At 44.5% G+C, this 14,818-nt stretch overlaps 1 protein-coding gene across 1 annotated transcript in view; it reads left to right on the top strand.

The window, feature by feature from the left end:
- Positions 1–14,818, top strand: part of LOC144499986 (kelch-like protein 1) — a 247,975-nt gene that overhangs the window by 172,597 nt on the left and 60,560 nt on the right. The window contains exon 8 of the mRNA XM_078222723.1: positions 6,864–7,050. Within this exon, the coding sequence (XP_078078849.1) occupies positions 6,864–7,050 (187 nt within the window). The remainder of the gene's footprint in view (positions 1–6,863; positions 7,051–14,818) is intronic.

The raw sequence follows: 14,818 nt of genomic DNA, 5'->3' as shown, positions 1-14,818 counted from the left end.
CCGGCATCAGGATCTTCTGGTCCCACTGCTGTCAACGAGGTTTTCTATTGTTTACACCCTCTGCCGCCAGTGGTTTGCCATCGGTGGAACCGGACAACCCTGTCAACGGAAAGAGCCAGAAATTTCTGGCCTACATCTCCAGCTCATTCGAAACCCTCAGAGATGGATAGGATCTGAGGAACTATGGGGTGTGTTACTCACTGCAGAATTCTCCATCTCTCCCTGCTCCTGTAACAATGGTGTTTATATAGCTTGGTCCAGTTAACTTTCTGGTCAGTGCAAGCCCCAAGGTTATTAATATTAGGGGTCAGCAATGGTTGTGATATCCTGTTCCTGTGCTTAATTCTGTCATCCAAATAGCTCTCCATTCATTCTACACCATGTGCAAACTTCCAGTGAGGATTTAAGACAGACTTAAGGAGCTCTTGCCAATAAAAAATTGAAATTTAATTAAATATATTGAAACATTATAATGCTGGTACACAGGCAATTTCTCAGGAGTCTCGCTATGAACAAATTGAGATTCTCCAGATAAAACAATTAATGGGACAGACACTTCTTGGGCTCAAGGTAGGCTAATATTTAAGGAGTGACCTGCTGTATATTGATAAGAATTTCAAAGTGGCCTTTCCTTCAACTTTGTGTTGGATTTGCCTTTCAACACCTGATGGCACGGTGGCACGGTGTTTCGCACTGCTCCCTCACAGAGCCAGGGACCTGGGTTTGATTCCCAGCTTGGGTCACTGTCCATGCAGAGTCTGCACATTCTCCCCGGGTCTGCATGGGTTTCCTCCGGGTGCTCTGGTTTCCTCCCACAGTCTGAAAGTCGTGCTGGTTAGGTGGATTGGCCTTGCTAAATTCTCTCTCAGTATACCCGAATAGGAGTGCGGTGACTAGGGGATTTTCACAGTAACATCATTGCAGTGTTAATGTAAGCCTACTTGTGACACGAGTAAATAAACATTTAAAAAAAGGAAATGATATATTTGTCTGTTTTTAGACACTTGTTGATTAAGATATTTAATTGCCTGCCTTTTTACAAAATTGTTGTTGTTGCCATTATAATGGAGAAAATTGTCATTGCAATGATCATTTTGTTTTCCCTGCGTTACTTAGAGAAAGATGAGGTTGAGGGAAGGTTTGTAAGATGGGTCAGATTGCACTGTGGGAAGATCCTCTACATCTGCCCTTAATCACAGAACTGAATCTGCGGACTGGAGTAACAAGTGACTCGAGAATGTTAAGTCACAAATGAAAAAACAAGGATATTTGATAATTGGGTCATGTGGAAGAGTTAGGGTGAGGTCATGTTCAAGGAAGATCCTTTTTCTTGTTGCTGAGTAAAGATCGACATTAATATATTTTATTTATTCATAGGATGTGGGCGTCGCTGGCTGGGCCAGCATTTATTATCCACCCTTAATTCCCTTGAACTGAATGTCTTGCTAGGCCATTTCAGAGGACAGTTAGGATTCACCCCATTGCAGTGGGTTTGGCGTCACATGTAGGCCAGACCGGGTAAGGATGGCAGATTTCCTTCCCTGAAGGACATTAGTGAACCAGATGGGTTTTTACAACAATCGACAATGGTTTTAATTTTTATTGAATTCTAATTTCACCATCTGCCATGGTGGGATTTAAACCAGGGTCAACCTTGCACTATATGTTGTGCCTTAAACAGGTTACTTTGCAAAAGGGCTGAGCAGATATTAAGCAAGAACTGAGCAAAGACTGGAGAAGCTGACCAAGATCACATTAGGTCTTGATGACATTTACAAAAGTAATGGAGAGATTTCAGAAAGTAACTCTGAATTTAACACTGCGATAGCTGCTTTAACAAGCCACCGCTTACAATAATTAAGAAATTAACTAACCATTCAATCTTTTACACAAAAGGTCATTCTCCTTTATAGATGTCAGAATCAACTAGTATGAACTAAACTAAATGCTATTGCGTCTAACACGAGTTCTGGATTCTTTGGCTGATTTTTCACCAAATGTCTCCATCTCCAGCTCATTCCCAGCTCTCACAGAAAACATGAATCAATCGGTGGTTAGCAAAAGCTTCAAGCAGATGATTTGTTGCCCACTAGAGCAAACAACATCATTACTTTCTCCATGGGCAACCAGCAAGAGAATGACAAAACTGTGTACTATTTTTCCAGACGTCAGTATTCCATAAAATCCAGTGTTTTGTTTTTACTCGGATCCATACAGTCATCTGTGCACAGCTTGATACCAGTCATAAAATCATAGAATTTTGATAGTACAGGAGGTGGCCATTCGGCCCATCGAGCCTGTACCGACCACAATCCCACCCAAGTCCTATCCCTGTAACCCCATGTATTTACCCTGCTATCTCCTCTGACACTAAGGGGTAATTTAGCATGGCCAATCAACTTAACCCGCACATCTTTGGAGTATGGGAGGAAACCGGAGCATCCGAAGGAAACCCAAGCAGACACGGGGAGAACGTGCAAACTACACACAGACAGTGACCCAAGGTCAGAATTGAATCTGATCCCTGGTTCTGTGAGGCAGCAGTGCTAACCACTATGCCACTGTGGTGGCAATGGTAGGGCTTCTACCTCAACCACATGAAGATTGTCCACACAACCATTAAATTAAGCTAATATCCGTTTCTGTGTCAGGATGTTGTCATCTCAACAAAATCTACCTGGCCAGGATGAATTGATGGGGATAAAAAAAATCACAAAGGTGGCTCCACATTACCTCGGCTATCCTTTTTCATCCCTAGCTTTGAGACAACCATAAGCAACAGCAAACAGATATAAAGCCATTGTGTTTACCAAGACCATTGTTGAATATACCAAGGCATCTTGATTCAGAGTTTATTTTGACGGATGGATCAGAGGGTATCTCTCAATCCCCACCACCACGTCTCAGAGATCATTGACATCAGCTGCATGCTTCAAATTTCAGCCATGCAAAGATACATAAATATATTGCAAATGAAAACAAGGTTCATCCATCCTCAACCAAGAGCGGAACAAGGCAAATTGGAGCAACAGACGTTATTCCTACTGAGCCACATTTGCCAGCAGCAAGAACCAAATGGTAGAATCTCACTGATGTGAACTTAGACCATAAGACCATAAGATATAGAAGCAGAATCTTTCTGGTTGTACCACAGCTTGGTATGGCTCCCGCTCTGCCCAAGACCGCAAGGAACAACAAAAGGTCATGAATGTAGCCCAATCCATCACGTAAACCAGCCTCCCATCCATTGACTCTGTCTACACTTCCCGCTGCCTCGGCAAAGCAGCCAACTTTATTAATTAAGGGCCCCACACACCCCGGACATTCTCTCTTCCACCTTCTTCCTTCGGGAAAAAGATACAAAAGTCTGAGGTCATGTACCAGCCGACTCAAGAACAGCTTCTTCCCTGCTGCTGTCAGATTTTTGAATGAACTTACCTTGCATTAAGTTGATCTTTCTCTACACCCTAGCTATGACTGTAACACTGCATTCTGCACTCTCTTGTTTCCTTCTCTATGAATGGTATGCTTTGTCTGTATAGCGCACAAGAAACAATACTTTTCACTGTATGTTAATACATCTGACAATAATAAATCACATCAAATCAAATCAAATTAGGCCATTTGTCCCATTGATTCTGCGCCACCTGCCATTCAATCATGGCTGATATGATTCTCATCTCCATTCCCCTGCCTTCTCCCCATAACTCTTGATCCCCTTATTGATCAAGAACCTAGCTACCTCTGTCTTAAGGACACTCAATGACCTGGCCTCTACAGTTCTCTGTGGCACTGAGTTCCACAGATTCACCATCCTCCGGCTTGAAGTAATTCCTCTTCGTCTCAGTTTTAAAAGAGTGTCCCTTCGTTCTGAAGCTGTGCCCTCGAGTTCTAGTCTCTCCCACTAGTGGAAACATCCTCCCCACGTCCACTCTATCTAGGCCTCTCAGTATTCTGTAAGTTTCAATTAGATCTCCCCGCATCCTTCTAAATTCCATCGAGTTCTCCCCATGTTCAACTCACAGAACCAGGGACCCAGGTTCAATTCCGACATTGGGTCGCTGTCTGTGTGTAGTTTGCACGTTCTCCCCGTGTCTTGGGTTTCCTCCAGATGCTCCGGTTTCCTCCCAGACTCCATCGAGCGGCACGGTAGCACAGTGGTTAGCACTGCTGCTCCACAGCTCCAGGGACCTGGGTTCGATTCCCGGCTTGGGTCACTGTCTGTGTGGAGTTTGCACATTCTCCTCGTGTCTGCGTGGGTTTCCTCCGGGTGCTCCGGTTTCCTCCCACAGTCCAAAGATGTGCGGGTTAGGTTGATTGGCCATGCTAAAATTGCCCCTTAGTGTCCTGGGATGCGTAGATTAGCGGGATTAGCGGGTGGGATATGGGGGTAGGGCCTGGGTGGGATTGTGGTCGGTGCAGACTCGATGGGCCGAATGGCCTCTTTCTGTACTGTAGGGTTTCTATGATTTCTATGAGTATAGTCCCAGACTCTCAACTACTCCTCATATGACAAACCCTTCATTGCTGGGATCATCCTTGTGAACCTCCTCTGGACCCCCTTCAAGGCCTTCATATATAAACCCTCTTCACTCAATATAAAATTGAAGAGAGTGGCTAGAAATCTGGTGAATCTGCAAATCTTCATACAGAAGACTCGGCCTCTCATTGAATGTTGCCAAAACAAAACTCCACACCTCAAAAGCCAATATTCCACCTCCTGTATATGTTGCAGGGGAGACTCTTCTGGAATATGTTGAGCAGCTCCCATACTTTGGCAGCCACCTGTCTCAAAAGGCCATCATTAAGGAGGAGATCCAACACTCGCTCAGCATTGCCACTTCCCCTTGCTACTCCCTCATGAGCCATCCTGCCTCACGTTTCCTTCGATCTCCAGTTGAGAATTGGCCTGTTCAGTCACATGAAGATCCATGGCAGAGAATCATGACCTAGAGTAGATGTTTTCCTCGAATTGAGCCAATGATAACTCAAAGTGCATACAGTCCTCAACATGTACCAAATGCAATTGCTAAAGGCATTCTCACAAACATTAGCATCTGCACTAACTCAGCTATTATGTTTCCTGCTAGGTACTTAAAGAGAAAAAGATTGACAAAACAAATGTAGGCCCCTCACAGTCAGAAACAGGAGATTTCATAATGGGGAATAAAGAAATGGCCGAGGAAATAAATTTGTACTTTGCTTCAGTCTTCACAAAGGAAGACATGAATAATATACCAGGAGTTCCGAGAGAAACAAGTTTTAGTGAGGAGCTGAAGGAAACCAGCATTAGTAGAGAAATGGTTTCAGGAAAATTGAAGGTGGGTAAATCTCCAGGTCCTGATAACCTTCACTCCAGAGTACTTAAGGAAGTGGTCCTGGAAATAGTAGACCCATTGGTGATTATTTTCCAAAATTCTTTGGACTCTGGACTGGCTCCTACAGATCAGAGGGTAGCAAATGTAAGCCCGCTATTCAAAAAAGGAGGTAGAGAGAAAACAGGGAATTATAGACTCGTGAGCCTAACGTCAGTACTGGGGAAGTTGCTAGAGTCTATTATCAAGGATTTCATAACTCAGCATTTGGAAGGCAATGGTATAATCAGACATGGACTTACAAAAGGGAATGCTATTGCTACATCCCTGGATTGAGGCATCATTCAAGTAGATATGAGCCAGTAAAAGGAAGATGCTTACACTGCTTAAGGGAGTAACTGATGCTCTTAAAATGGAGAAGGTTTTTATTCATTTGTGGGACATGGGCATTGCTGGCTGACCAGCATTTATTGCCCATCCCCAGTTGCCCTTGAGAAGGTGGTGGTGATCTGCTTCTTTTGTCATTGCAATCCACGTGCTGTGGGTTGACTCACAATACCATTAGGGAAGGAATTCCAGGATTTTGATCCAGAGACTATGAAGGAACGGCAATATATTTCCAAGCCAGGATGGTGAGTGGCTTGGAGGAGAACTTGCAGGTGGTGGTGTTCCCATGTATCTGCTGCCCTTGTCCTTCTTGATGGGAGTGGCCATGGGTTTGGAAGGTGTTGTGTAAGGATCTTTGGTAAATTGCTGCAGTTCATCTTGTAGATAGTCCACACTGCTGTTACTGAGTGCTGGTGATGGAGGGAATAGATGTTTGTGGATGTGGTGCCAACCAAGCGGGCTGCTTTGTCCTGGATGGCTTCTTAAGTGTTGTTGGAGCTGCACCCATCCAGGCAAGTGGGGAGTATGCCATCACACTCCTGACTTGTGCTTTGTAGAACGTGAAAAGGCTTTGTGGAGTCAGGAGGTGAGTTACTCACCACAGTGTTCCTGCTCTTGTAGTCACTGTGTTTAAGTAGTGGGTCCAGTTGAGTTTATGGTCAATGGTAACCCCAAGAATGTTGACAGTGGGGGATTCAGTGATGATAACAGCATTGAAGGGACAGTGGTTAGAGTGACTCTTATTGGTGATGGTCATTTGCGTGATGCGAATGTTACTTACTGCTTGTCAGCCCTTGAATTCACTTCAATCTAATTATCCTCCTCTCAGCGTTCAATACCAGTTTCATTGCAATTCACAATCACTTCAGCAGTATGGTAGAATGGCATGCATTACCAATTATATTATGGCGCCTCAGAAACATAATAGACGGTATAAAAATAACGCATGCTGCAGAAAAAGTTACAAGACTAAAATTTAACCTTGAAGTCCTTAATAAACAATTTGAACTTTACAAATTCATCAGAACTGCTAAGGTGAATTGCCGCCTTTGATCTCCTGCTGCGGTATCCACTATTCCTTATACAATCCATGAGCAGTTGCGAGCAAATCTAGAAATCCGTCACCTGGATGTGTTTACTTACTAATTTATTGTTTTACAGCTTTTGGCAGACCTAGAAAATAATGCTCTCTTTAAGGATGATCTGGAATGCCAAAAACTCATTCTTGAAGCCATGAAGTATCATCTGTTACCAGAGAGACGACCATTAATGCAGAGTCCAAGGACTAGGCCCCGAAAGTCAACTGTTGGAGTCCTCTATGCAGTTGGAGGGATGGATGCTAATAAAGGTAGGCTTTTTGGTGTTGATTTGAACGTGAGAACAATGTTAAATCAAGATCAGAAATTATAATCAGTAATATTCATGGATTAATGCTTAAACATAAAATACTGCCACACAGAAGGTTGATGCATCTTCATAGAATCATAGAATCCTACAGTGAAGAAGGAGGCCATTCGGCCCATCAAGTCAGCACCGACCACAATCCCACGCAGGCCCTATCCCCATAACCTCATGCATTTACCTTAGCTAGTCCCCCTGACACTAAGGGGCAATTTAGCATGGCCAATCCACCTAACCCGCACATCTTTGGACTGTGGGAGGAAACCGGAGCACCCGAACAAAACCCAGGGTGGTGATCTGCCTTCTTGCGTTGTTGCAGTCCACTTCCACAAAAATTTACACAACACCTTCCAAACCCATGGCCACTTCCATCAAGAAGCATCACCACCAGAACCAGGGAGAATGTGCAAACTCCACACAGATAATGGCCCAAGCCAGGAATCGAACCCGGTCCCTGGCACTGTGAGGCAGCAGTGCTAACCACTGGGCCATCATGTGTATAAGAAATAGTGGATCTTGCCTGTGCACATTCTATGGAAGATCTTAACATATTCAGGTTAAAATCCTTTGGCTGCTATTTGAACTGAAACCTTTACAATGGGTAGAAAAAGCAGGAGAATGTATGTACTTTTAAGAGATGCATCTAGAATTGCTGCCCACCACTATCCGCAAGATTGAATATGATGGATAATCCTATCAACTCTGCAGAGAGGCAATGAAAGAACTTGCTTCATTAAGAGGAAACTCCAGGCCCTAATGTTTATCTGCTTGAATCAACAATTGTCAATTCTAACCTTAAAACAAACTTGTTTCCAATACACTGTCAAGTAGTTAATATCTAGAGCCATTGTTAGAGACAAATAAACAGAGACCAAAGTGGTTAGATAAACCAGAAGAAGGGATCTTGAATGGTCAAAATAAATGTGGAAACATTTCTTCAGAGTGGTGAAGCTTTGGAATTCATTGCCGCAGAAGGTCATTGAGTGTATTTAAGACAGAGATAGGCAGGTTCTTGATTGGTAAGTGGATCAAAGGGTTCGGGGAAAAAGCGGGAAGAATGGGTTTGAGAAATATATCAGCCATGAGGGAGCAGACTCGATGGGCCGAATGGCCTAATTCTGCTCCTGTATCTTATGGTCTTATGGAAACAACTGTCGAAACAACTGCAGTCCAGAGGCACGATGGATATTATACAGATGAGAAGCTTTTTCATGGAATCAAACTTTATTGCATCGTTTCAGTTGTACACGGTTCTTATTTGAGTGAATTTATGCCGCAAGTTTGATTATGATTGTACTATTCAGCTGTTCAGTGGTTTATAGTGAAATGAATAATGCATTGGAATCACTTACCCAACCAATGGTGGATTTAATGAATATAAATGAAACTCTGGCAAAAGATGTATTAAAAACATTCACCAAGGACAGTGAGGGAAGGTTATCTAATGGGACAAAGAGACAAAAGATGAAAATAAACAGGAAAAACATGTAGTTTACTGGAAACAGCCTATCGAGATAATGGGTTACTCATCTTAGCACGGACAAAGGGAAGAGGCAGTAGGGAAATAATTAAATTTGGGATGTACTGCATAGCTATGTTCAGATCAAATTGGTCCAATGGGAGAGTAACAAACAAGTGCATTAATGTTAAAAAGGTTAATATTCACATTTAAATGGCATCCAAAGGAATTACATTGAAACATGCTTATATAGCGATACCGTTCCTATGGATGAGGCATTAAACTGAGGCTTCAGGCCGGGTATTCGGCATCAAGGTGGGAAGCTTGATTTGCGAAGTTTCCCACCTTGGTACACCCTTTCCCTTTAAAATGGCCCTTGCTTGCCATATTTTCATTGTGGGAACATAGGGTGGGATGGAGTCGTGCCAGCTGCCTCGATAGGCATTTTGTTGATGGTCATGGGGGCATGTGAGTAGTGAGACAGATTGGTTAGGAGGCCTTCCTTAGTTCCCTTGGTCTTTGTCCCAGTTGTTTAAAGACTGTTCGGTGCTGTCACCTCCGCCCCCCCCCCCCGCCCCCCCCACCTCCACCCCCCCACTCCTACCAACCCCTCACAAATCCACAGCCACCCCACTCATTTCCACCACCACTGCCCCCCTCCACCATGCCAGCTCCATGCACCTTCCACAACTACCTTGCTTCCTATATGCCCATTCACCCAGTATGCAACGTTAAAACAATGCCCACTATCAGAACAATGGTGAGTCTTGAAATGCATTTTTAAAAGCACCCATTTAAAAACCAGCTTTGAAAAAAAACTACAGTTCTTACAACCCTATAAAACTGTCAATCAAACAACGCCATTTATAATTTCAAAAGCAGAAGCTTTACCGCGCTTCACATTTCTTTATCTTTTCGAAATAAACATGCAGGCATTGAAAGAATGTGTTCAAAGAAAGGATCATTTAATATAAGTGCAAAGACATGTCAATTAATCAAATCAAACACTTCCATCTACCTATGAAACAAAACAGACCTCTGCTGAGCAAATATATCATTGAAACTTGGAGCCCAGTCAAGTGTTCACAATAAGACCATCTGGAAAAACAGATGTCTGACTCCCCTTTTCTGCTGGTACAGTTCATAAGCCTGCCAACCTATCCACAGTGTAGGGTTTTGGGGAGCATGTTGAACAAGACCGGGTGGGGCTGTGGGGAGAGGAGGGTGTGCGGAGGTGATGGCAGATGTGGGAAATCAAAATTGTTGGCGGGTGCGGGTAGTTCAGGGGACCTTGAAAGGAGGCACTCTGCCTTTCACTGACCAGCATCCTGCAGGGTTTAACCTGACAGGTCACACATTGGATGGGGGCCTCCCATGATATCAGAGTGGCTGCAAGATGAGGCCCTTAATTGTGCATTAATTGCCCACTGAAGGACCTCAATTGGGCCATGGGTGGACAGCTCATCAGATGTCACTGCCGCTACCTACAGAATCATGGTGGAGGTGAGTGACCCGTGGCAGGAATGCTGATGATAGGTTGGCATCCCAATTTATTTTTTTCCCTCTTGCGGGTGGCCTGTAACATTCAGCCTTTTGAAACTACAGGTCTACCGTCAAAACCCATCCTGTTCACCAGTGTCTTTTGGGGAAGGAAATCTGAGCCGCAATTCTCCCCAAAAAATTCTAAGTGTCGAATTTGCGTGAAAACTGGAGTAAATCACGTTGGGTTTTTTTCAGTGGAAGTTCGGAGGAGAATCTCCCACAGTCTGTGCATTGCTGAGTGCATGAGCGTCAATCATAGAACCATAGAACCATAGAAAATTACAGCTCAGAAACAGGCCTTTTGGCCCTTCTTGTCTGTGCCGAACCATTTGTTGCCTCGTCCCACTGACCTGCACCTGGACCATATCCCTCCACACCCCTCTCATCCATGAACCTGTCCAAGTTTTTCTTAAATGCTAAAAGTGACCCCGCATTTACCACTTTATCCGGCAGCTCATTCCACACTCCCACCACTCTCTGCGTGAAGAAGCCCCCGCTAATATTCCCTTTAAACTTTTCTCCTTTCACCCTTAACCCATGCCCTCTGGTTTTTTTCTCCCCTAGCCTCAGCGGAAAAAGCCTGCTTGCATTCACTCTATCTATACCCATCAAAATCTTATACACCTCTATCAAATCTCCCCTCAATCTTCTACGCTCCAGGGAATAAAGTCCCAAACTATTCAATCTCTCTCTGTAACTCAGCTTCTCAAGTCCCGGCAACATCCTTGTGAACCTTCTCTGCACTCTTTCAACCTTATTTACATCCTTCCTGTAACTAGGTAACCAAAACTGTACACAATACTCCAAATTCGGCCTCACCAATGCCTTATATAACCTTACTATAACACTCCAACTTTTATACTCGATACTCCGATTTATAAAGGCCAATGTACCAAAAGCACTCTTTACGACCCTATCCACCTGTGATGTCACTTTTAGGGAATTCTGTACCTGTATTCCCAGATCCCTCTGTTCAACTGCACTCTTCAGAGTCCTACCATTTACCCTGTACATTCTACTTTGGTTTGTCCTTCCAATGTGCAATATCTCACACTTGTCTGCGTTAAATTCCATTTGCCATTTTTCAGCCCATTTTTCTAGTTGGTCCAAATCCCTCTGCAAGCTTTGAAAACCTTCCTCACTGTCCACTACACCTCCAATCTTTGTATCATCAGCAAACTTGCTGATCCAATTTACCACATTATCATCCAGATCATTGATATAGATGACAAACAACAATGGACCCAACACCGATTCCTGCGGCACACCACTAGTCACAGGCCTCCACTCAGAGAAGCAATCCTCCACAACCACTCTCTGGCTTCTTCCATTGAGCCAGTGTCTAATCCAATTTACTACCTCCCCATGTATACCTAGCGACTGAACCTTCCTAACTAACCTCCCATGAGGGACCTTGTCAAAAAATCATGCTAAAAATCAGGGACGGGGCCTATTCCCACCTGGGAAGCCTACACCATAGTGATGAGGAGGCCATTGTGCATGCATCAATCAAGATCGGCCTGTCTACCAGGCTCCCTATCGCTGGCCAGCCCCATGACCCCCGCAATGCCGGCTCTCCCCCGCACCACGGCCCAATCGCTGGCCCCCCGACCATGTCCCGCCCAGCCCTGAATCCCCCCACCCAGCTCACAGCCCCGATCTCCCACCTCCCCCCCCCCCACCGATTCTCCCCTCCCCACCAGCAGTCGTGACTCACTCCCCGCAGTCCCAACCCCCCCTGCAGTCCTGACCCTCCCAGCAGGCTGACCCCATCCCCCTAACCAATGGCCAGCCCTGATCGCTGTCCTCTCTCCCTCCCCCATCAATCCCATGCAGGGTGGCAGCGGGACTCCCCTCCCCCACCAATTGCTCTGCTCCCATAGACTCTGCCCCATTGACTAATAGGATAGGCTAAGTTTGTTTTCTTATGTACTGTTGTGTTAAAAAATTGAAACCACTCAATAGGGACCCGGCTTGGGTCACTGTCTCTGTGGAGTCTACACATTCTCCCCGTGTCTGCATCGGTTTCCTCCAGGTGCTCCGGTTTCCAGAAAGACGTGCTGGTTCGTTGCATTGGCAATGATAAATTCTCCCTCAGTGTACCCGAACAGGCGCCGGAGTGTGGCAGCTAGGGGATTTTCACAGTAACTTCATTGCAGTGTTAATGTAATGTGTGGGTTTCCTCCGGGTGCTCCGGTTTCCTCCCACAGTCCAAAGATGTGCGGGTTAGGTTGATTGGCCATGATAAAATTGCCCCTTAGTTTCCTGAGATGCGTAGGTTAGAGGGATTAGTGGATAAAATATGTAGGGATATGGGGATAGGGCCTGGGTGGGATTGTGGTCGGTGCAGACCCGATGGGCCGAATGGCCTCTTTCTGCACTGTAGCGTTCTATTCTATTCTATTCTTACTTGTGACTAAAAAAAATTTATTTAAAAAACTTTTAAAAAAGTTACAGGGAACTGCTTTCACCTCGAGGGCAGTGGCATTCTGGAACTCATTAGCTGAAATTGTGATGGAAGCAGAAACCCTCATAACATTTTTTTAAAAATGCTTGGATAGGCACTTAAGGTGCCCTAATATACAAGGCTATGGACCAAGAGCTGGAAAATGGGATTAGGTCAGATGGCTACTTCTAAATCAGCACAGATATGATGGGCTGAATGTCCTCCTTCTGTCCAGTAAATTTCTATAATTCTATACAACCCACCATCAGAATCAGTCAATTCTTCAACTGATAATGATGAATTTCGATCATATTATTATTTTATAACTTCAGCAACACTTTCCTAAACTCACCCATTTTATTAAGAGGGAACACTCTCTGGAATCAATTGCTACACTTACGAACAGCTTTCAAATTCTGAAGCTGAACTTTGCTGTAACCTACACTTAAAGAGATAAATGGAAAAAGCCAACAGTTCAAATGACTAAAACGACTATTTATGTGTATTGAATTGCACACTGTGAACTCCTACACAGGGGGTTATATGGGAAGGAAATTTGACAATGCCTTTGACTTGATAAGGCCACCTGAACAAACCCCCAATTTTTGAGAATTCTCACTTCAGGAATATTTTGCCTTCACAGGACTTTTGGAAGCCTGCAGCGCAACACAGTCTGTGAGGGCTTTGTAGGTAAAAGCACAACTGGGCAAAGTTTCCCATTTTCAATTTCATTGTGGTGTCATAGTATTTCAATCTGTGACATATCCCTCAAGGCATTATCTTACTGTGACTGCTGGACATCATTCTGAGCTGTATGGAATGCACAGCACAGCAACTGGCCATCAGTGGCTATGTTTCAAAAATACTTCACTGGTTATAAAGCATTTTGAAATGTTCTGAGGCAATGGAAGTCTCTGTGTAAATTTATTTAATGCTCCACCCAAGCCTCCTCCAATCCTTCTTCATCCAACCCCATCAACATGAACTTCTATTCCTTTCTTCTTCATTGCATGTACCAAACTTCCCTTCAGCTGTATCTAAGCTAGATTTTTGCATTTGTTCATGGGCTGCAGGCATTGCTGGTTATGCCTGCATTTATTGTCCATCCCTAATTGCCCCAGAGAAGGTGATGGTGAGCCATCATCTTGAACCACTGCAGTTCATGAAGTGCAGCTACAGCCACAATACTGCTATAGGGTCGGTTCGCTCAGTTGGCTGGATGGCTGGTTCGGGATGTAGAGTGTGAGTTCAATTTCTGTACCGGCTGAGGTTATACATGAAGGCCCTGCTTTCTCAATATTGCCCCTCATCTGAGGTGTGGTGATCCTCAGGTTAAATCAGCACCAGTCAGCTCTCCCTGTCAATGGTCTATGGTCATATGGGAAAATGGCGACTTTACCTTTTTAGGATGGAGTTCCAGGATTTTGACCCAGTGTCAGTGAAGGAATGGCCGATATAGTTTTCAAGTCAAGATGCTGAATGGCTTGAAGGCAAGCTTGCAGGTGGTGGTGTTCCCATGTGTCTGTTCTCCTTCTCCTTCTCGGTGGTAGAGGTCACAGGTTTGGAAGGTGCTGTTGATGGAGGCTTGGTGAGCTGCTGCTCTGCATCTTGTAGATGGTACACACTGCTGGCATTGTCAGTGATGGAGGAAGTGATGTTGAAGTTGGTGGATGGGGTGTCAATTAAGCAGGCTGCTTTGTCCTGGATTGTGTCGAGTTTCTTGAGCTTTGTTGGAGCTGCACTCATCCAGGCAAGTGGAGAGTTTTCCACCACACTCCTGAATTGTACCTTGTAAGTTGTGGGCAGGCTTTGGGGAATGAGGGGGTGAGTTATAATCAGCCGTATCTATATGGCTGGTCCAGTTCAGTTTCTGGTTAATGGCAATCCCCAGGATATTGATAGTGGAGGACTCAGTGATGTTTATGCCATTGAATGTGAAGGGAATATGCTTGGATTCTCTCTTGTTGAAGATGGTCATTGCCTGGCACTTGAGTGGCGTGAGTGTTACTTGATCAGTCCAAGCCTGAATATTGTCCAAGTGTTGCTGTATTTGGGTGTAGACTGCTGCAGTATCTAAGGAGTTGTGAATGTGAAAAGATAGTGTGTAATCATGAGGTAGCAACCCCACTTCTGACCTTATGATGGAGGGAAGCTCATTGTTGAAGTTGCTGAAGATGGTTCTATCCAACTACTCCTTGTGGCAGCAAGTTCCACATTCTAACCACTCTCTGCATAAACAAGTTTCTCCCGAATTCCCTATTGGATTTA

Source organism: Mustelus asterias, chromosome 10 (genome assembly GCF_964213995.1).
Source record: "Mustelus asterias chromosome 10, sMusAst1.hap1.1, whole genome shotgun sequence".
Taxonomy (NCBI): Eukaryota; Metazoa; Chordata; class Chondrichthyes; order Carcharhiniformes; family Triakidae; genus Mustelus; species Mustelus asterias.
Note: the sequence above shows the minus strand (reverse complement) of the source record. Positions and strands in the feature narration are given on the sequence as shown.